The sequence below is a fragment of the Acomys minous genome (assembly GCF_964271855.1).
Source record: "Acomys minous genome assembly, chromosome: 2".
NCBI classification, from domain to species: Eukaryota; Metazoa; Chordata; class Mammalia; order Rodentia; family Muridae; genus Acomys; species Acomys minous.
Window position 1 is genome coordinate 4,687,841 of NC_140484.1, and position 23,686 is coordinate 4,711,526.

The 23,686-nt window shown below is 47.1% G+C and overlaps 1 protein-coding gene across 3 annotated transcripts in view; it reads right to left on the reverse strand.

The window, feature by feature from the left end:
* PLEKHS1 (pleckstrin homology domain containing S1) overlaps window positions 1-17,660 on the reverse strand; it is a 32,972-nt gene extending 15,312 nt beyond the window's left edge. For 2 of the 3 annotated variants that reach the window (XM_084774052.1, XM_084774050.1), the window contains exons 1-6: window positions 17,601-17,660; window positions 17,144-17,388; window positions 13,062-13,107; window positions 2,733-2,821; window positions 2,513-2,619; window positions 1,745-1,879 (exon numbers count right to left, since the gene is read on the reverse strand). In XM_084774052.1, the coding sequence (XP_084630178.1) occupies window positions 1,745-1,879; window positions 2,513-2,619; window positions 2,733-2,821; window positions 13,062-13,089 (359 nt within the window). In that variant the 5' untranslated portion in view covers window positions 13,090-13,107; window positions 17,144-17,388; window positions 17,601-17,660. The remainder of the gene's footprint in view (window positions 1-1,744; window positions 1,880-2,512; window positions 2,620-2,732; window positions 2,822-13,061; window positions 13,108-17,143; window positions 17,389-17,600) is intronic. The other variant, XM_084774051.1, reaches the window with a different exon arrangement.
* Window positions 17,661-23,686: the final 6,026 nt, after the last annotated feature.

The following is a 23,686-nucleotide window of genomic DNA, read 5'->3' on the forward strand; positions in this document are numbered from 1 at the left end:
AGGCTTTGGGATCAGCTGCCAACTAAATAAAACTCTTTCCCCCAAGTAGCTGAAATGGTCCAGTGCTCCCTCGATATCTCCACATCTACACAGTCACATCAACCCTCACGACACCTTCAGGAGGGAGACTCGGGGGAAATGGGAGGTGAGGCGGGGCCCAGGGCTTCTGTTTTCCAGGGTTTTCAGCAGTGAACACCCTGCCCTGCCTGGCCTGCTTCCTGTATTCTCTTGTCTTCCCTGCCCCTCTTAGGAAGGGTGATGTGCTCTTTAGTTTTTTGTCAACTTGACACAAGCTAAGGTCATCTAGGAAGAGGGAACCTCAATTGAGGGAATCTCTATCAGATTGGCCCACAGGAAGGTCTGTGGAGATATTTTCTTGATTAAATATCAACGTAGGACCCAGTCTACTGTGGGCTACACCCCTGGGCAGGTGGGCCCAGGTGCTATGAGAAGGCTAAGCCAAGCTAAGCGAATGAGTGACAGCTCTCCTCCACGGCCATCAATTCCTCTCCTAGTTCCTGCCTCAGTTCTGTACCTCGTCTTCCCTCAGTGATGAGCTGTAATCAGGACATGTAAATTAAATTAACCCCTAGGGAGTAGCTTTTTTTTTTTTTTTAGTGTCTTAACATGGCAAATAGAAAAGTAAACAAAGATAGATGTGTCAGAATGAATGGACAAACACCCCACCTTCTCTGTTGTCTTCTGTGGCGACTGAAGAGAAAACTTTGCGGCTTTGGTCAAGCTGAAACACATTAGGGCTTCAGCATGTGATGTCTCCCTCTGGCAGACAAGTGGGTGTGAGAAGCCACTTGGGCACTTCTGCCAGCACCAGGAGCCCCTCTTTAAAACCGCAGATGCCTGTAGGGTGAGCACAGTCCCTCCCTGCTAGGTGCAGCGCCTACAGATATTTTTTGGCTGGGCTGTTTTTCACAGAAGGCATTGGGTGACCGCTACTGCTGTGGCTTGCTCTGTGACCCTCTCCTCATCCCAGTGCCCAGATAATAATTGGTGAAGTTGGAGAAATAATTGGTGAAGTTGGGATCATAATAGAGCTACTTCCTGAATGGCATCTGTGAAAAAAGAGGAAAATTGACCCAGAGATTCCTGCATGTGGGAAACACCATGCAGAAAGCCAGGGCTTGGCAGCCATAGCCAAAGGGCTGCCTCAGTTTCTGAGAGAGGCTTGAGACACAGTCTTCCTTCCCCGGTGCTTTGCTGGAGTGTGGTCCTGCCCACACGTCAGTCCTGACTCTCAGCCTTCAGAGCCTCTGCTGTTTCAATGGGTTATAGCCCTGGCAGGCAGCCAGGACAATGATTCTTAAAACCATCTTCAAAAGCTGGGGGCATAGTTGTTGTTTGCCATGCAAGCGTGAGGGTCTGAATTTAATCTCTGGCAATGTACAGAAAAGCCAAGCGTGGCGAGTGTGTTTGCAATGCCAGCTGGGGAAGCAGAGACAGGTAAATCTCTGCAGCTTCCTGGCAAGCCAGCTTGGCCCGATCCAAGTCCTAGTGAGGGACCCTGGGTCAAACAACAAGGTAGGTAGCTCCTGAGGAACCACAGCCAAGGTTGTCCTCTGTGCACACGTGCAAACACACACACACACACACACACACACATACACACACACATGTTTTGGGCACACAACGAAGACTGCCGCTCTGTGCTTGCAGCCTGTTTCCTGTTTATAGGTTTATAATGCATTTATCTCAGACACAGCAGACATGCTGCCGTCTTCCCGCTCACCTGTCATGGCCAATGAGGAAGTAGTCCCTGTTCACAGTTCTGATGGACATCACCTCATCCGGGTGGCATTTGAACATCTTCTGCACAGATTGCATCTTTTCCTGGCTATCTATGCCAACTTCTACAGTGGCGCTGCTGGGACAGACACAAAGTAACTAAGCGATACAGATAGCAATTTAAGATGAAAACAGACTCCTATTTTAAATTGGGACTGAAATGAAAGATTTCATTGACCCATATTTTAAAGACTGTGTAATTCACATCATGAAGCTCATTTGAATTCTTTCTATTTTTAAAAACAACTGAGACTCTGGATCTGGTTCTTCAGTGATTGAAAATACTTGGTTCAGCTTGCAATCCCACTCAAGGTTCCTACTGAGGCTGAATTCCTGAGTCCACAGATCATGTGTTTTCTAATATTTCTGCTACATGATGTCTGAAGAAAAGGCAAAAAAAGAATAGTTTATCTAAGTATTTCTTAAACTCCACTTTGGCTCCATCTAACCAAAACATTAAGTGAGACAAAGTCCTCAGCCAAACGCTAAGGAATTAGAGATTTACAACCTGTAAAACAATACGAAGCAACTTTTTCACTGCCTTTTACCCACATTGACATCATGTTAGTTCTTTGAGAGCTGCAGATGATGCCCTTGGCTTTTTTTTTTTTTTTTTTTGCTGGTGACTCAGGCTGGTGTTTCTGTGCAGCTTGTTTAGAGATTGACTTGGGCTCATTGGCTGACGTACAGGTTTTCTGGCTCAGATACACACCGATCAATTTCGATGGAGCCTCGATGCTGATGGTCTTTGTAATAGGAAAGACTGAGGCCCTTCTCCCGACTCCCGGACAGGATAAAAAGCCGCTTTTTCCAGGATGTCTGAAAAACGAAAAGGTTTTGCAGTTCAATTAAAGCTCAGAAGAAGAGCAAGGCCTTTTTCCAAGTGCTCACGACGCTGGTGGGAGGCTTGTTAAACCTTAGTGAGTACTTACTGCGGAGAAGAAAAGCTGAGGGGGCGGCGACTTAATGAAGTAATCTTGTTTATGGATTTCATTTTCATAATCAAATGTAAATTGCTTGCCTAATAAAAGAAAGTGAAGAGGATTCAGTTTGTTCTCTCATAAATTTCAGGAAAGAACGGCTTCGTTTGGAAAACATTGTTTATCTTCAAATTATTCAGTTATTCAAAAGAACATGCACAGTAGCTGCTCCCTTGCACCACAGCAGAAGACCAAGCAAAGGACAGCGGCTAGCGCCATCATCCGGGGGCCTTTAGAGACAACTCCACTCAGCTCACACCTGTCTGCCGCTGTGTCTGCAGTTTGGCCCTAGGTCCCTAGGTGTGAGCAGAGGGCTGTTCCCATGCCCACTGTGAGAGTAAGAGACTGAGCGCATCACCCTTTGGGAGAGCAACTCATGCAGAACCACATGCTGTGCAGGAGGGTACGTTCCTCTATGATGGGGCAACAGGTAGAGAGGCCACAGAGACGGGAGGGAAGGAAGCCACAGAAAGCAGCCTCAGTGGCATGACTGGGCACAAGGGTCTTCCTCAGCATCAGACTGGGCACAAGGGTCTCCCTCAGTGGCTGTACCACACAGCCTGATTCCCTTCTCACTTCCCAGCCTTTGGTAAGGTCTTCCTTTCTGAGCCCCAAGGGAAACCGGACTTAAAGTTTCTGATGTGGAAGCAAAACTAAGCCCTTCAACACAGTTTTAACAGCCTTGTTTTCCTAGATGAAAGTGGTACGCACTCCATTTACACAGTTAGGAAACTACAGAATTAATTAATTAATTAATTAATAACTGTCTTTAATACCAGGAATTACAATGAAACAGCTAATATTTAGGAGCTTCTGCCACCCCAGTCTCCACAGCAGATTTATTGCTTTTATTTGTTAAACTATGTGTGGGGGGTGGGGGTTAGCACCCACACCCACACACTTCTCCTTACACACCAGCACACCAGGACTATTGATCTAAGCATGTGTGTGCCACAGAGGATTAAAAAAGATGCCCACGTGGGGCCAGAAAAGGTGCTTGTTCCCTCTAGCCGTGCTAGAAAGCGGCGTTCAGTAGAGCACTCAGGAAAGCCTTGCTCAGCAGGAGGAGTCGTTAGCCCTAGATGTGAGGACTGTGCCAGGCCCACCTAACAAGTCATACAAGCAAGCCTTAGAAAAGATGGAGTCATTCCTAAGGAACTTGATTTATAAAAATAAAAACTATTCAGTACCCAGTAAGGTAAAATTTGAAATGTCTGGCTCCCACTCAAAGGTGACCAGGCACGAAGAAGAAGCAGACAAGTGTAAGATGTCATGCAGGGAAGAAATAGCCAATCAAGATAAACCTTGACCTGGCACAGCTGTTAGACGTGCCAAGATTTGTGTTGTATGAGATGGAGAAGACCTGAAATGACCCTTCAGAGGCAAAGACAGAGACATCTGAGGGGAGGGGGGTTTGCACTAGCAGGCTGTGAGAGAAGACTGAACACTACAGAAGAGAATTACAGGGCAATAGGTGGGTGAGGGTGGGGGTAGGGGGTGAGGGGGGGTGGGGGTGGGGCAGCAATAGGGACTACTACAATAAAGAAAGTAAAAAACTGTCCAAAGCATAAAGAGGCTGCCTGGAGTAGTAGCCCAGTGTGCAAGCAGCAGAGATCCCTTCTAAAGAGGGGAAGAGGCAGAAAAATATTTGAAGAAATAATTCTTTAAAAATTTACATTTTAAAACTGTAAACCAAGACCTAAGCAATTCAATGAACCTCACAAAAGACAAGATACAGGAAAAAATAAATAAATAAATAAAATAAATGAACCCTGAAGTTTCTCAAAATTAAGATATTCAAAACACCTTAAAAGCAGACAGTGGAGAAAAGACAGCCTGTACATAACAAAGATAAGTAGCAAAGTGTTTTGTTTCTTTTTAAAGTTCTATTTATGCACATGAATGGTGCCTGCACGCGTGTCTGTGCACCAACCACCTGCGTGCCTGAAGGGAGTGCTGTACACCCTGAAGCGAGAGTCACAGATGGGGTGAGCCTCCATCTGGGCAGTGGCAATCAAACCCAGGTCCTGCTGAGCCAACCATTTCGTTTCTTGTTAGAAATAAGGGAGGGTAGGACAGGTGGGAGGGGTGGGAGGTGAATAAATAAATAAGTTAATTTTTAAAAGAAATATAAGCAAGAAAAAGCAGAGCATTATACAGCACTGGAGAAATGCGGCCGTTCAAAATGCTACAAGCACCAAATATGTCTTTTAAATTTGGAAGCAATTTGGAGACATTTTCCTCATCAGGAAGCATCCAGTATCAGAGATGATGCTAAAGGCAATTCCGCAGAATGTGTTGGCGGCGTGCAGAGCGCTGACGCAGAAAGCGCAAAGCTAAATGGAGGAGCTGATCTTTCTTATCACTTAAGGCACTCAGTAACTCAATCCCGCTAAACAGAAGCAGCAATGCCTTGTGCAGATTATAATGACGTATGAGTAACATGAATTCCAAAAGCAGTGTAAAAGCTTTGGAAGGAAAATGAGATTATGATTCTGCAAGGGGCCGGGATCATTTGTGAACGAGTGTACCATTACTTGGGGTTGTGTTGCTCTATGTTTAAATATATATAAACCCTGAAGTAATGACTTAAATGATATATCACAGTTAATAAGCTAATAAGGGAGAAGAAGCAAAATAATAAAACATGCTCAATTAATTCCAAAGAAAGCAGAAAAGGTGATGGTGGGGTGGGGGCAGGTGAGGCACAGGCCAAATGGGAAAAACAGAAAACAGCAATATGATACACTCCAGTCTGAACGCAACAACAGTCACATAAAATTTAAATAGTCTAAACACCTGAATTAAAAGGAAGAAGTCAGATTGGATAAAATAGCAAGATCCAACCCTATGCTGCTTGAAAGAAACACATTACAAGTATAGAAAGCGCAAGTCAAAGAAAAAGCGGTGGATGTCTCAGTTAGGAATTCCGCTGTGATAGAAGACCATGGGCAAAAGCAACTCAGGGAGGGAGCTTACACTTCATGTAACAGTCCATAACTGGGGAAGTCAGGACAAAAGCTGGAGGCAGGAACCTAGAGGCAGGAACCCAGAGGCAGGAACCCGGAGGCAGGAACCCAGAGGCAGGAACCCAGAGGCAGGAACCTGGAGGTAGGAACCTAGAGGCAGGAACCCGGAGGCAGGAACCCGGAGGCAGGAACCCGGAGGCAGGAACCCGGAGGCAGGAACCCAGAGGCAGGAACCTACAGGCAGGAACCCAGAGGCAGGAACATGGAGGCAGGAACCCGGAGGCAGGAACCTAGAGGCAGGAACCCAGAGGCAGGAACCCGGAGGCAGAAACCCGGAGGCAGGAACCTAGAAAGCAGAAGCCATGAAGAGGTGCTGCTGCTCACAGGCTTGCTCTTCCTGCTTTGTTCCTCCTCTTTCTTATACAATTCAAGGCCATATGCTGAGGGTTGGCACACAATGGGCTAGACCCTCCCACATCAGCCCTTAGTCAAGAAAATGCCCTTGCCAGGTGGTGGTCCGGTGGTGGCGCATGCCTTTAATCCCAGCACTTGGGAGGCAGAGGCAGGCAGATCGCTGTGAGTTCGAGGCCAGCCTGGTCTACAGAGTGAGTCCAGCACAGCCAAGGCTACACAGAGAAACCCTGTCTTGAAAAACAAAACAAAACAAAAAAATGCCCTTAACAGGCCAAGCTGCTGGGGCATTCTCTCAACTGAGCTTACCTCTACTCTGATGACTCTAGTTTGGGTCAAGTAGAAAATAAAACAACAAACAAACAAAACCCTAGGCAGTACCAATCACAAGAAAGCAGAGTAGCTACAGTTTTGTTTGTTTTTTTTTTAAAACAAAATCCCAATCAGTCCATTTTACCAATGAAGACTCAGGCGCCAGAGCTTGAGTGAACACCTGGACCTCAGAAAGGCAGAGAAAGCCCCAGCTGACCTTCCTCCTCAGCCAATGACGTCCCAGAAGGAAAAGGTCTCCTCTCTGCACTACCTTAAAAAACCTTTCAAAATGGCCCACCTTGCTTCTTCTTGTGTGCCTCTCTGTCTATCCTCAGACTTCCTCTCACTCTCTATGGTTTTCACTCTTTATGTCCCCCACCCCCATGTTCATTTCCTAACAACTGGTTGGTTGCTCGGCTTCTTTTTTGAAAAAAAAAATTTTTATTTATTTATTTATTTATTATGTATACAGTGCTCTACCCGCATGTACACCTGCAGGCCAGAAGAGGGCATCAGATCACATTATAGATGGTTGTGAGCCACCATGTGGTTGCTGGGAACTGAACTCAGGACCTCTGGGAGAACAGTCAGTGCTTTTATCCTCTGAGCCATCTCTCTAGCCCACTTGCTCTGCCCCTTGACCTAGGATTAACTTTATTTAGCTCTTGTTTACAGAAAGTTCTTGGCTTAAAGGTGTGTGTTAGGGCTGAGCTACATCCCTCACATACAAAACATAACAACAACAACAAAAACAGAACAAAACAAAAACCAAAAAACCCTCCAAAAAACAGCTTTTACCAGTTCATAATCTTGGGGTTCATAATGTGATCAAATATCCTGCAACAAAAGCACATCATGTAGACTCCAAAGCAAGAAAGGAGCTAAAGGAGCTAAAGAAAGTCATTTATAACAATATAGGATTCAATTAATCCCAAGAGGATACAATATTGCTAAACATATGTGTACCCAGTAACAGAGCTTCAAAACATGAAGCAAAGCCTAATGGAATTACAAAGGAAAATAAACATCAAAATTTCAGTCACAGATTAAAAAAACAAAAACCAACCTTCTTTTAATAACAGAAAGAACAAATAAGGAAAAAAAATCAGCCAGGGTGGGGTGGGGTGGGTGCGGACAGCAGGCTTGAACAACACTGCCCACAGGGGGTGTACAGCAGGCTAGAACAGCACTGCCCAAAGTGTAACCTGGGCGTTATGGGGGGAGGGTGGACAGCAGGCTAGAACAGCACTGTCCACAGTGTAACCTGAGCGTTATGGGGGGGGGGGGGAGGGTGGACAGCAGGCTAGAACAGCACTGTCCACAGTGTAACCTAAGCGTTATGGGGGGGGGAGGGTGTACAGCAGGCTAGAACAGCACTGCCCACAGTGTAACCTGGGCATTATGGGGGGGTGTACAGCAGGCTAGAACAGCACTGCCCAAAGTGTAACCTGAGTGTTATGGGGGGGGGGTGGACAGCAGGCTAGAACAGCACTGTCCACAGTGTAACCTGGGGGTTATGGGGGGGGAGGGTGGACAGCAGGCTAGAACAGCACTGCCCACAGTGTAACCTGGGCGTTATGGGGGGGGTGGACAGCAGGCTAGAACAGCACTGTCCACAGTGTAACCTGGGGGTTATGGGGGGGGGTGGACAGCAGGCTAGAACAGCACTGCCCACAGTGTAACCTGGGGGTTATGGGGGGGGTGTACAGCAGGCTAGAACAGCACTGCCCACAGTGTAACCTGGGGTTATTTATAGAGCACAACAGCAACTGGCTGGTCCTGTTCTCATGGTCAGCATGACTATTTGTGACAGAAACGAGAAAGAGAAGGAAGCCTCAACCAAACCCAAAATATCTGCTCTTGTTTTTAGATCTCTAAACAACACCAAAGACTTAAGACTTTTTGTCTAAGCTCAGGGGCAGGAGACAAATGTTCATGGTTACCCTATGCAGAACAGTTGATCAAGAAAAAGACAGGATGCATCTGAGCTGGAGAGAAGTAAATCTGTCCCTCTTCACGGATGACATGAGGGTAGAGAGCCCTTAAACAGCCCACAGAAAACCAGAGAGCTAACAGAGAAGCTCCAAGGTGTGTAAAGCCAGTGTACTCCGAGGTGTGTAAAGCCAGTGTACTCCGAGGTGTGTAAAGCCAGTGTACTCTGAGGTGTGTAAAGCCAGTGTACTCCGAGGTGTGTAAAGCCAGTATACTCTGAGGTGTGTAAAGCCAGTATACAACAATTTTCATATTTATATGAAGTAGCAACAAATAACCTGAATGTGAAAATAAGAATGTACTTTCATTTATTATAGACCCTCCCCCAAACAAAGTACATAAAAATAAATGTAACCCAAGTGGTAAAAGCTAATATACTGAAAATTATTAAAAGAATTTAAAGACAACATAAATAAGCAGAAATACATCCCATGTTCATGAATTGAATGACAGTATTTCTTTCTTTTTCTTTTTCTTTCTTTCTCTCTTCTTCTTGTTTTTCCCCCTGGAGACAGGGTTTCTCTGTCCTAAACTCACTTTGTAGACCAGGCTGGCTTTGGATTCACAGTGATCCACCTGCCTCTGCTTCCTGAGCGCTGGGATTAAAGACATGCACCACCACACCTGGCAAAAGACAGTGTTTCTAATAATGACATTTTAGAAATTACCCCAGAGCCGGGCATGGTGGCGCATGCCTTTAATCCCAGCACTCGGGAGGCAGAGGCGGGCGGATCACTGTGAGTTCGAGGCCAGCCTGGTCGACAAAGTGAGTCCAGGACAGCCAAGGCTACAGAGAGACCCTGTCTCGAAAAACCAAAAAAAAAAAAAAAAAAAAAAAAAAAAAAAAGAAATTACCCCAGAGGGGCTGGAGAGATGGCTCAGCAGTTAAGAGCATTGATTGCTATTCCAGAAGACCTGAGTTCAATTCCCAGCACTCACGTGGCAGCTCACAACTGTCTGTAACTCCAAGAGCTGATACCCTCACATGTAGGCTAAACACCAGTGAATAAAATAAAAATAAAAATAAACAATCTACAGATTTAATGCCATTTTAAATCTGAATTCTAATGTGTTTTTCATGGATGGAGAAGCTCACTCATATCATCACGTAGATTTCACGATAGCCTTGAGTAGCCGAAGCAATACTGAAAAGCAAAGTGTTCAGATCCCCTGAAAACAGAGCAGAACAAAGAGATCTTACACAGCTGGAGAGCCAGCTCAGCAGCCAGGAGCTCTCGCTGCTCTTGTAGAGGGACCCAAATTCAATTCCCACCACCTAATGGCAGCTTACAACTGGCTGCCATTCCAATTTCAGAGGATCCAGTACTCATTCCTGGCCTCACTGTGTACCAGGCGTGCACAAGGTACACCTACGGCCGCTAAGTATTCACATGGTGCATGTACACACACACACACCGGCAAAACACTCATATGCATAAAAGAAAGATAAATATATTAAAAATAATCTTCACGCAAGCCTGTAAGAACCCAGAGCACGGTGTGGAGACAGACGCACAGACCAAGGTGACAGAATGGGGAATCCAGAAACGGATCCACACATCAGTGGCCGAGGCCAAGGCCCTTAACAAAATCCTTCTAGAATCACGGTGCCCAGCCCTTGAGAAGGGGAGGCAGAAGCAGAAGATTATCTTCAACTCCATAGCAAGTTATGTAAAACACTGTCACCAAAGAAAAAGAAAGAACCCAGAGAAAGAGTATTCACACGTTGTGGTTTTATTTTTGGAAAATTCCAGAATAACAAGTTAGTTTTATACTGAGAGAAAGGAGAATTGTGGTTGCTAGGAAAGGGTGTATGGCAGAGGAAGGCAGGCTTGTTGGTCGTGCACATTATCTGCACTGAGGTGATAGTTGATGGTACTTATTTATGTATTTATTTTTTATGTAAATTTGACAATATTTGGAATTTAGCCCGAGGCACCGTGAGTGCTAGGCATGTGCTCTGCTCTGGTCGACAGCCCCACTTACAGTATTTCTACATGACAAATAGCTTCTAATTGTTTCTAACAGGGGCCGGGCCTGCTGCATGCCAATTGCACCTCTAAAGATTTCTAAAACATCAAGTACATTTTAAAAAGTTAAATATATTTCTACAATGTGACCCAGCCATTTCTACTCCTAGGTGAAAAAGAGAAAACACCTGATGCCAACCTCTGGGCTCAACATGTGTGTCTATATGCATTCACATATGTACACATGCACATGGACATATACATCATACATACACATACATAGTATATGTATATATCCGTATATAAATATTCACATACCCATTTTTGTAATAGACAAGACAGGAAGAGCCCTAATGTCCCCAGAAGGTGAGTGAGTCATCTCTCCAAAGCTTTCGTTTACAGCAAAGGAAAATGGTGCAGAAAACTCATGAAAATATCCTATATAATGGAAAAGGGGAAACGGCCAAGATAACACCACGGATGACTCTCAGTTATGAATTAGAGAACTATGCTAAGTCAAAGTCAGATGAGAGTGTCCACTGTGTGCTCACACTTATGTAAAACTCTAGCAAACAGAGTGACAGGAAACCAGCCCATGGGGCGTCTGGGTGTCAGAGGGAAGGATTGCGACAAAGCAAAACCTGAGGGCAAGGGAGACATTCCCTGTCCTGACTGTGGTGGAGCTTGCTCGGTGAAACCTATCAGACTGCCCACCTCAGGGAGACACACAACCAGCCACGGCAAGGCTGTTGAATGCTGTGGGCAGTCGAGAATGCGTCCTCATGCCAAGTCCATGCTCAAAAGGCTGCTAGTCATAGGAGCCTCTCTTTCCCCCAACCTAGCTTATGGCACCTAGCTGTTCTGTCACAGCCTGCCTCTGGACCACTCCAGTGCTTTGGCTCTCAACATCTCTTTTGATGCTCTGCGTTTCGTTTTCCAAGAGTGAAATCACGCCTGGCACTAGAAGCCTAGCCACCCCCCATCCTGGGGGCTAGTGAGGTCATGAGCCTCAGAAGAGAACCCCTGCCATCCATCATTCCTAACTGCGTTCTAAAACTTGTCCCTATACCCACGGATATGAGTAACTCTCTGCCTCCACCAAAGCTTTTGTTTACAGCAAAGGAAAGCGGCGCGGAAAGCCGCCACCTCATACATGCACTGCAGAGCTCAGTGGGCTGCGGCCCCTTCATCCGCAGCAAACACACCCACAGCACACCTCCTACATCCAGAAGGGGCACAATGATCCGTGAGAGAGCCAGGGGACCCGGAAGTCGGCTGCGAAACCGTGTCTCCTAGAAATGGCAGTCTAAGTAAGACTGAACAATGGGACTATCAACAGCCCTGCTAACCCTGAAGGAGGGTCCTCAGAGAGCATCACCCCAACACAAAGAACCACAGTGAGTGAGAGGGAGGAGCATCATCCTCACAGGAACGAGTCTCTAACTGGTCACCCAGGAGCAAGTGATGAGCCCTGAAATTATACGCACATAAACAACAGAAGTGGACTCGGCAGTTGTATTTATGTTTGTCTCTCTCTCTCTCTCTCTCTCTCTCTCTCTCTCTCTCTCTCTCTCTCTCTCTCTCTCTCTCTCTCTCTCTTTCCCCGTGCAACCACAGCTAGGGGTGGAGAACAGCAGGTCTCTGGATCACATTGGCCAGTCAACCAGTCTGCATCACTGGGCTGCAGGTTCAGTGGCAAGACCCTGACTCAGATAAGGTGGAGTCTGATCTCTCAACTCCACCTTCGCACATATACATGCACACACATCCATGTGAAGATACACATATACCACACATATACACAGAGACTAATATAAAAATACAAGCTCTGCACACCCTCTAAGGTCCAGCTCAGATAACTTCTCTGCAAGACGTCTCTGGGTTCGCAGGACTACCTCAACCTTTCCTTCAGACTCCACAGGACACCGTTCTATTCCAGATCCCACTGTGGCCTAATTATATGCGCTGAGCTAAATTCTTGATACAGCCACTTGCCTGTGTTTCTCTCAACTTCTTAGTGAGATTATGAGTTCCCTGAGCAAAACGGCTCTTCTAAATCAAACTGCAGACAGTGGCATCACAAAGCACATAGACTTATAGTAATGGCTTTTGTAAATGTTTTAGAGTTGAGCAGGATGGTTTGTTTTCAAGTTGATTCAGCCTAAGCTCCATGGCTCTAACCCCTGTCTCACAATGACTTAGGGGAGTGTATAAGCAAGGATGTTTGCACAATGTGCCCTGAGCTGCAGTCCCAATGACAATTTAGAACTTCATGCATAATTGAAGAACTGTACCCCATTCTTGGCTGGGCTGTGGTTTATTAAGGCCCTGAGTCCAGGCCACAAGTGGAACACTGAGCCAACGAAAACCAGGAAATGCTAACTTTCTAGACAGTTCAGCTTTTACAAATACTTAAGTGAATCCAACAGCTTCTACTTTCTCTAGACCAGGAGTCACTGTCCCCGACTGATACCTGTTGTCCCTACAGACAAAAACCAGTGTCTGTGTCCTGGGTAGGCTGGGGAGCCCGGAGAGCCTGGCTCATCACTGTGGGCACAAAGCTGTTTCCTTCTGACACCACACCCTTGGGTACCTGAGTTTCTGACAGACACCATGCCCTTGGGTACCTGAGTTCTTTGGAGGTCTGGTTTCCATCTGGCTGGTTCTTCTTACCTGTCAGAAAGAGGGGTTAGGCAACAGTTAGCTTCCCGGCGTCAGCAGCCACGCTAACTGGCTACAGCATCACCAATTCCAGGTCTTGCCTTTTCTGTCTTTACTATGTGTACAGAGCCCAGAGGCCAACTCTGGGTGTGGGTCCTCGGGTGACATCCACTGTGCTTTTTGAGACAGCGTCTCTCACTGGCAAGAGCTCAGCTGGCTGGCCAGCGGGCCCCAAGAGTCTGCCTTCTCTGCCTCTCCTGCTGCTATCACAAGCATGTGCCACCACACCCCACTTTTTAATGTGGGTTCTGTCAGGTCTCCACGCATGAACAGCAAAACACTTTACTGACTCAGCCATCCCCCCAACTCCACTCATCCTCCTTAGTGTGTTCCCCCAAGTCTCCCACAAAGATAACGGTAGCCACAGTGGTGAGGAGACCCCGAGGAGCCTGTGCTCACCCAATTAGGTGATCTGGGGAGAAGCTGTGAAGAAGACTATAGGAGTAGCCCCTGCTGTCCCCGTCGCCACACGTGGCTGTGAGAGGACAGCCCTGGGGAGGCAGGTGACACCAAAGAGAGATCAGAGCAGAACTGAGGGCAGAACATCATGTGTTTAATACTGCTGGGAGCATCGTGGGTAGAGAAGCAGCTGTGGTAAGTCCTTCTGCACATCTGGTGCTTGCTCTCTCCAGAGGGAGCCTCGTGAGCAAGGACCTCCTTGCTCCTTCAGGTGCCTTCCCTATCGCTGTGGCCATTCTCAAGATTTTATAATGCTGAAGTCCAAGGCCGACCAAGGGAATGTTGTCCTATAAAGCTGTCTGTCAGTCGTGACCATCTAGGGCAGTGGTTCTGTGTCTGTGGGTCGGGACTGTTTGGAGGGTCACAGAACAGACGGCATTTACATTATGATTCATAACAGTAGCAAAGTTACAGTGGCAGCAACGTCACTTTATGACATGGCAATTTTATGGCTGGGGTCAGCACAGCATGAGGAACTGCGCTGAAAGTTGTAGCGTTAGGAAGGTTGAGAACCACTGCTCTAGGGGACAGAGAGGTAGAAGGGGCTTCCACAGGGTGACGGCTGCTGAGTTGATGGGATTTTGAGAACTAGGGCTGTGTCCATGGCCAACCTCAAAAAGGAAGGCCGTGAATAAAGAGGCACCAGGCAGCCTGGGGCAAATGGAAGAAGGAGCAAGCTTTTTTCCATCCAACTGTCATGCCTGGTGTGACTGCTTTCTTCCCAGTCTTTGCTTGGTGTGATTGCTCCCTCCTGACCTATGCCTGGTGTGATTGCCCCCTCCTGACCTACGCCTGGTGTGATTGCCCCCCTCCTGACCTATGACTGGTGTGATTGCCCCCTCCTGACCTACGCCTGGTGTGATTGCCCCCTCCTGACCTATGCCTGGTGTGATTGCCCCCTCCTGACCTACGCCTGGTGTGATTGCGCCCTCCTGACCTACGCCTGGTGTGATTGCGCCCCTCCTGACCTATGCCTGGTGTGATTGCCCCCTCCTGACCTATGCCTGGTGTGATTGCCCCCTCCTGACCTACGCCTGGTGTGATTGCTCCCTCCTGACCTACGCCTGGTGTGATTGCGCCCCTCCTGACCTACGCCTGGTGTGATTGCCCCCTCCTGACCTATGCCTGGTGTGATTGCCCCCTCCTGACCTATGCCTGGTGTGATTGCGCCCCTCCTGACTTTTGTGTTTAACAGTATCAGCCCACTCACTTCTCTCCCTTGCTGGTCTGTGAGGAGCATGCCAGAGCTATTTGAAGGCCAGTGTGAGTTTCCCTGGACCCTTCAATCTCACTCTACAATCTCACACTTCCAAGGGAAGGTGTTTCCTTCTTGGGGTGTCCTGAGTAATAGCAGAAGTGATTGTCTGAGTGGATCACAACCTTTCTGGGGGTGTCTTAGGGCATGCACTGAAGACCTGATACCCTTGGCTCTCACCTGGTGTGATGGACACGTTCTTTTGGGTGGAGTGACAAAGTAGAGAGGCTAAAGGTCTTTGTCCCCTTGAAGAACAGCTCTGTACAAGAAATCATGATATAACCTGCTTTGCTCTTTGTTCCACAGGCACAAACAATTAAAAATTACACTGTGCATTTTCAAACTACCCTTGAGAATTTTGTGTCAACAGCATGAATTTCTGGCCACATCTGTATTATCAGCACTCAAGAAGCAGCGGCTGGAAGATTATATGCTCAGGGCTGGCCTTGGCTACATGGTAAACGGCCCAATTTCAAATCATATATAATTTTTAATCGCTGGGCTTCTTTTCAATGTGGGAATGTCATTGCCTGGAGAAGCAATTAGGGGGAAATGCTTCTCGGTATCCCCTTTCCTCCGACCTCAGCACATGTGAGACGTGGCCATCCATGCAGCCAGCAATCAGCCAGGTGCCTTACAGTGCAGAGAGCTCAGATCCTGGAGCCATGCGGGGGAGGCCAGTTGTGAGCCACATATTTTTAAAGCAACATGTTTATTGCAAAATGTTTAGAGGCTGTTCTTTGTTTTAAAAAAATGAATAAGGAAAAGAAAAAAGAGGTTCCCCCCCTTTGATAAAATACTTAATTGTTTTTTAAAAGCCCTTTATAGTTTGCGAGGGGGGGATAAAATCTTCCCAATAATAGTGTTTGAGAACATCCTGTTGCTCCACCGATTGTGCAGAATTCATCCTTAACCCTTCCCTAGCACCAGAGCTCTGAGTGGTGCAGGGAGTGTGTGGCACCGCAGACACCCAGGCCTGGAGCCAGTAGCACATTTACATGCTTTATGACTTTTCGGTCTCAGAACCAGCCTGTTCTGAAGGTGCTCATCTCACAGATGGGAGACAACGAGTGAGGTGAATCTAGTTCCCCTAGCAGAGCTCACAGCGCTCCGCATGGATGCTGACGGGTACTTCCAATGACATCCACACCCCCTCAGCACCGTGCGTGGTGAAGTGTGCTCTGCATTTATGAGGCCCATGAAGGGCTCCAGTGTAGCCTATGGGGCTGCCTCGTCTTCCCCGTACCCACCATAAATAGATACAGCAGATAAAGCTGTAGGGGCGAGGGCTTGGTGTGCTGACTATGGAGTCTAGCTTTAGACTTTTCCCCTTTATCAATAAGAAAAGCTGGGCTCTCGAATCCAGTACGTAGTATGGCAGTAACCCTCCAGGCCTCCACTCTCAGGATTGCTATGAGCGTCAGTGGGGCTAATCTGATCTTAGCTCAGCACAGAATAGGCATTCGGTTACTAAGAGTGCTACCCAGGTCCTCTGTGTTTCAAGTGTTCTATGGTTGTGTGGTTGTCAATAATAGCTAGCATTTGTGGCACACACAATACGTTCCAGATGCTTTTAAATGGCGTGCACCCAGGTCCTTGTCACAGCACTCTAGGGCTTAAATTATTTGTATAATGCTGTAACATCCATCCAGGGAGAGTCAAAGAAACAGTTGTTAGAAAGATGAAGCAACTTGTCTTTGCAGAATTAAGTACTCAGAAAATGAGCCAAAATTCTAACTAGAAAGTCAAGTCTTCTGGACTGTGGGCTCCTGACTATTCAGCAAAGGGGAACGTGCAGGCGTGGTGGCTCACAGCTCTAACCCTAGCACTTTGTGGGTAGAGGCAGGAAGAGATCTGTGGGTTCTAGGCCAGGCAGGGCTACACAGTGAGACTCTATCTCAAAAATAAAGAATAGAGAATGCAGTTTTAAAATAGCTTTTCTTGTACTTCTTGTCACTGGCCCCAAATAAACAGACAAGCCCCACGCCTGTGGCTAGCTTTTCTGTTTAGCTTTTTGATCTCATGCAGGACAACTTCACCTGTGTTCCCTGAGCTGCTTACTGCCATGTCACTTGGCTTTGATAAGTCTGACGCCAAGAGGTCCCAATCCCCTGTTTCTATAGCCTCAGAAGATTAAAAGAAAAGGCCTAAACTATCAAGACTGCTCAATTGGAAAGTTTCCAGTTTTCCAATTTGCAATTGCTCAATTATGTGAAAACTCTCAGATCCCTAGAATCCTGAGAACCAAACCGGTCACTGTGCTGCAGTACTTACTGGGTCAGCTCGCTGCACCGTGCGGTCCGGACTCCGGAACTCCTCCTGAGAACTCCGGGCTCTGGTGTGAGGGTGTGGATTAAGTACAGGCTCCTTTTGAAATGTGAACCAGCAGGAAGTTCTCAACAAGGCTTGGGAAGATTTTACTTTTGTCCCAAACACAAATGGAAGCCGGCATCCAGGGGGAAGTCCTGGGCTTTCATTCTCACGGCTTGGCACGGGATTGCACCTGACGTTCCAGGTATCTGGTTTGAAGAGAGAGAGAGAGAGAAAAAAAAAAAGCAAACAAATTTTAAAAATTCCTGCAAGACTTTGGACCGTGGTAACAAAGAGTCCTATTGAGGACGGCGCCAACCCAGCCTTGACCTTCTGCCGTGACTACCACCAAAACAATTCTTTGCTTCCCACCCAGCCTTATCTGACCAACATCTCTCTCTTAGGAAGAATTGTTTTGTACCCGATGAGGAAACAAAAGCCTGGTCTCTCTAACACACTCGTTTCTTCAAGTGGTTTCCAGGAAGATTGACTCACTACGCATGATGGAGCAATTTTATTGGTGTCGGGGAGAAGCAGGCATGCTGCCCAGCTCAGGGCCTCTTCTAAGCAAGAAGCTTACGTAAACAGTTGCCATTTGATCAGCAGTGTGGTGGTATCGGCCAGCTAAGGGGCTCGCATGTATTTTAATTCATATTACAGACGGTTAGATGACAGACGGTTAGATCTTGTTGCATCACCTTTAGAAACAAAAGTATATAGTCTTCAATCTTTATCACCGGCACTGAGTGGCTCTTGTCAGCTTTGCCACATAGTCACATTGTAGTCTTTCAGACTTCAGATTTTGTTCTTCATCAGCAAAGTAGGATGGATAATTCTTTCTTTTTTCCCTTTGTTTAAAAAAAAAAAAAGGACTCTTTGTTTCTGAGGCTAGCCTGCAACTCAGTAGGTAGGCAAGGCTGGTCTTGAACTCACAGTGATCCTCAGTCTCAGCCTACTGAGTCCTGGGATTATAGGAATGTGCTACCATATCCAGCTTTGGATGGATAATTCTGACTTCACAGAGTCTTTCCAAAAGCATAAGACTTCATATAAGAAGCAGCCAGCACAGTGCTGGTTAGCCTTCAGCCAGGGTTCTTTCTTCGTTGTTCACTTCTGCACCTATAGAGGGGGCGGGGCTTGCTGGTTGCGTATTTGGCAACTCTTCTGGGCCAGACGTGCAGACGCAGTCGGTTTGCTCCACTGCTGCACAGAACTGGCTTTGCCTGTTTCAGGAGAAACCGTTTCTTAAAATGTGTTTCCTGATATAAAGTCAGCCTTGGAGCTGGAAGCTCCGTGGCTTCACAGAGGGTCTAGGTCCAGATGTTACTAGTTAGAGTCTTTTTTTTTTTTTTTTTGAGATTTATGTGTACAGTGTTCTGCCTGCATGCATACCTGCAAGCCAGAAGAGAGCATCAGATTACATTATAGATGGTTGTGAGACACCATGTAGATGATGGGACTTGAACTCAGGACCTTAGGAAGAACAGGTAGTGATCTTAATCACTGAGCCATCTCTCCAGCTTTGACTAGTTAGAGTCTTAACTAGCTCTTCAACAGCTGTACTGGTCTCTGCTGTGAACTACAGAGCTACAGCCATCCTGTCACTGTGCTAGCAAGACCTAAACAGCAGGGAAAGAGGAAACTACTTTGTGACTTGTATTTCTTTATAACAAGAAACCAGAAGATGCTCTCATGAGCTTCTCGTTGTCTGCTTGTCCACCCACCTATCCCACTGTGCTCCAGTCTTTGTCTTTTTTAATAATTATTTATTTGTTATGTATACAGTGAACTTTAGATCACATTGTAGATGGTTGTGAGCCACCATGTGCTTGCTAGGAATTGAACTCAGGACCTCTAGAAGAGCAATCAGTGCTCTTATGGCTGAGCCATCTCTCCCGCCCCCCGCTCCCAGTCTTTGTTTATATTTTCCAATAATACTTTTTTTTTTTCAGGGAAGTTGCTCAGTACATCCCATAGGTCCCTAAGGAAGCTACTTGTACTATAGATGCAGCCTATAACATGAAAATCAAATCTGCCCCTGGCATCTAATACTAACCCGGTGAGATATCCGGAAACACGGCATGCGACGGAAGTGTGGTTTTCCTCATTAGTCACCACCAACAGTGGGCAAGGCTTTCAGTCAAAGGCTCTGCAAGTTCAGACAACGAACTTGCTAATTTCATGACAGACAGGCTTCTGCCATCAAATTACTCTTCAATTTCCTGTTCCTCCTTCACCAAAATAGAGTTCAGTGGGATATACTCCATGGCAGCACCTGGTGCTTATTGGGGATTTTTAATTCAACTAGACTAGCATTTAATCCCAACAGTTCTGGAAGGTGGGGGTGCTACCTCTTAATCTCAAAAAAGAGGAGGCTGTAATTTAGAGATGAAATAATTTGCTGAACCCACATAGCCAGGGACAGAAAAGAAACATCAGCCTACGTGACCTTGCAGCTGGTGTGTGCCCCTTTGTACCCCGCAATCTGTGAGGCCTAAATTTGGAGCAGCAACTCTGGGCTCTCAGCTGCTCTACCGACTGGCAAGGAGGGTAACTGGACATGTCGCCAGGTCTCTCCAGTCCTGAATGTCTCACTTCTGTCCTTGTTTGGAGCACTCCAAGTACCATTCAGGCCACAGTATGATGTCCCCCTCGGTTCAAGGCCAAGGGCTCACCAGTGTGCAGGATGATAAGACACATGTTGTATGTTCATTGTCATGTGGATGACGTCCAAGACGGTTCCACCAATAAGCAGTGACATCAATCACGCTGCAGGCCACCTTCACTGTGTCTCTTTTCAGGAACAAATAATTAGAAAAGGTGAGACAAGGAAAAGCTTTACCCAGAAGGCAGTACGGGTGAGGATGCCCTGCAGACGGTGGAAAAACGAGCACAGTGCGAACATGGGTCTCCTGTCTGGTGAGGTCCAAGTCACTACCTTTGTGAAGACAAAGAACTGGCAGAACTGGGAAGATGAAGTCCTTTTGTGAGTCTGGTGGCTGAACCCATAGGCACTATGGGTAGGGCTGTTTCTGGGGCACATTAAAAAAAATTCACAGTGACCCATAACTTATTTGTTGGACATCATGCAGGGTTTCTAACGCTGGGTTTGCGGCTCTGATTGTGTCCGCCATGGTTGTTTGCCAAGGTATCAAGTCTTCACAAGGCAGCATCCAAGCCCCAGGGAAGGGATGGGGGGAATGTGTGTCCCTGAGCGTCCTTTCCACGTCAGGGAGAAACAGTTTCCTACGAGGCCTGAGGAAGATTCCTGTTACATCTGGTTGGACTGGTCGTGTCACCTTAAGGCCAATCTCTTGGTGCCTCAGGCCTGACTAACTCCTACTTGTCTTCCAAGCCTTACACAGCCTTACTTCCCAGAGGTCTCTTGTCTCTCTCAGGCAGAGCCAGGGCCTCAGGCCACTGGCTGATCCTCTGTAAACTTCAGAGCACATCTCATTACTTATCATGTTGTTTGCATTTGTCTGATCTTTTAATCAAAGACTGTTTCACCCTTCACAAGACTGCACAATCCACTGGGATAAACAACATGCGTTTCCGCCGACTGACCTCCCCGCAGCTAGCTGCAGCTCCTCTCACACTCTAAAATGGCTTGCCCGCTGTATGCAGTTGCTACGTTACAGACACACAGACAACTGAGAAGATGGAGAACTTTGGAGAACTCATCACTGGGCCAGGGAGACCAGGAGATCATTAGGTGTAATACCACAGCACCATTCATCACGACTTCCCTTTCCTCCCTCCCTCCCTCCCTCCATGGCTACCTCTGTGTGACCCCTAAAAAACTTTTGGCCTCCCTGTTCAACTGCACCTCCCTAGCTTTGCTACTCTTTCCATCGCCTCAGTTCAACCCAATCGTCTCTTTAACCTCTCTGAGGCGTCAAGATCCTTGGCCCTTCCTCATTCCTTTGGCATGTCAGCTGTGCCGAGTGACCTCTCATAGCCAAAACTGCTATTTCCACACCCCAGCAAAAGTCGATGAGCTAGGCTGGGCTCTGCGCAGGACAGCCACCGAAGGGATGGAGCGGGAAAGCACCGTCCTCTCACTGGCTGGTGACACACACAGAAGCCTGACAGAAAGGCTGCTCAGAAGGCAACAGCATCCAGGTGGTGGTGGCGCATGCCTTTAATCCCAGCACTCTGGAGGCAGAGGCAGGCGGATCGCTGTGAGTTCGAGGCCAGCCTGGTTTGCAAAGCAAGTCCAGGACAGCCAAGGCTAAACAGAAAAACCCTGTCTCGAAAAGCAAAACAAAACAAAACAAACAAACAAACAAAAAGAAGGCAATGGCAGTTAGCCAAGCCTTGTTGATGTCCTCTCTACATCGCTTCTAGGTTGTTCTTATCTGGTTTTCACCTGCACGGCTCGCTTTTCTCACTCATGTACTTATCTATTCACACGCACGCGCGCGCACGGTTGTCACGTTTTCAGAGCTCTCAGAGGTCCTTTCTCAGAAACGTCCTTCCCCAGCCTCTCCCAATGCTGCCGGTCCACTGAGATTCACAGTGGTGAGCGGTAAGGCTTACATTTGTCTGGCATGTGGTAACCTTCCGTTCAGGGTCGGATACAGGAAGTTCACAGGGCCAGGGTGACTCCAATATGGGCTATATTGTTATTATTATTCCTAGGGAGATACCACAAAGGAAAAAAGAGCCAAGGAGTTAAGTGTGCTTACAAAGGGGTGCTCATATGATGACCCATGGAACTAAAGGAGCACAGGTGTGGGAGATGCAAAGAGATAAATGGATAAAGGGAACGGGCAGGGGCTCCCTGGTGTGGAAGCCCTGGTGAGGTCGGAGGCCGATGGTCCTAGCTGCCTGGAAAAGGGGGGGGGGGTGGTTCCTGGAAAGAACAAGTCTGAGGGATCTTAGAAGCAGGGCAGCATGTCAGGGAGGGTGCTGGACTACGTGCAAGGCTCCAGGCTCCATCCCCAGCCCTTGCCCCCACCCCTAATCAGGAGTCAGGCAGCTGAACTGGGTGAAACAGAGATTACTAGCAAGGGCAAAATCAAAGGGCCGAGGACTAAGGTGTTTCATCCTCCATGTGGTGTCCAGATGACACTACAGGATCCTTTTGAAGTTTCCTAAGGGAGGGTTTGTTTGCTTGTTCCCTAATAGGGTTGTGAACTGAGCCTTGATTGTGACCTTTGAAGGTTTTAGAAACAGGGAAAAAAAGGCACACACACACACACACACACACACACACACACACACACACACACACGAGCAAGTGCTGAAGTCATGTTTCTCTTTATTTCAAAATAACATTTGGGTCTACTTTGCGGGTAGAGGATGGAGAGAAGTGACAAAGGGAGAAACAAGATTTCAGAGTTGGGAAATAGCTATGGTAGTGAAGACAGTTGGCTAGGAGGCAGGAGGGAGGCTGGGAGGCAGGAGGGAGGCTGGGAGGCAGGAGGGAGGCTGGGAGGCTCCCTCTTTGGACTCTCTTCCTTTCCCTTGTCATTGTGGTTGGCCCTGAGCTGTGGGGTCTTGGTGGACAGTGAAGGGGGCACTTCACAGTACAGAAGACAGAGGAAGGGAGGGGGAAGAGGATCCCTGGAGGAGTGGTCTCCACACAGAAACCTACTTTCCACCGCCTGTTATATTGACCAGGATGTGAAATGACTTCTGGCCCCTATGACTCAAAGATGGGGCTTTCCTACTGCTCAGGGTGTGCATGGCCTAGCTTATTTATTTTCAACTTCAAATATAACAATGGTGGCCATCTTTCATCTCCTGGGACTATAGAAGGGAGAGAGTAGGCTGTATATAGATTTATACGAATCATAAATTTGAGGAATCAGAAAAAAATCCCTAAAATCAGATTATACTACAATTGCTACCATGGTTCTATTCTTCTGCCTTTTTGTTTTGGGAAATGTGCTTTTTTTTTTTCAGTGTTTCATCTCTCAAGCTCTGTTCTAGTGCTTTCTGTTGCTGTGGTTGTAAGCGTCATGACCTCCGTGTGGAGGGAAGGCTTTACTTCAGCCACAGGTCACAGACCATCACCATGAGAACTGTGGACAGAAAGTCAAGCAGGCACCGAAGCAGAGACTGTGGGGAAACGATGCCTGATGTCTTGTTACCAGGCTCAAGTTCAGCTGCTCATGCCAGCCTGCCTCGGGATGGTCCCGCCTACAGTGCTCTGGGCCCTCCTCCATCAATGTAACAATCAAGAGAGCTCCCCACACACATGCCCACAGGCCAATCTGATGGAGGCAATTTTTCAGTTGAGGGTCTAACCAACATTAGCCATGATAAATCTATTTCAGTTGGTTACATTTTTAAAAAGGAATATTTTGTAGCTCAATTTTCTTAACCAATATATTTTATTACAATGTATTAACCGAGTGTACGTCACTTATAACCTGACTAACCAAAACAATAGGAAAAGAGGATTAAGGAACACAATAACAAAATCGTAAGGATATCCGTTCTGATGAATGATTCTCATGGCATAATCTGCAGGATTTCTTCTGCTAGAACCTGGAG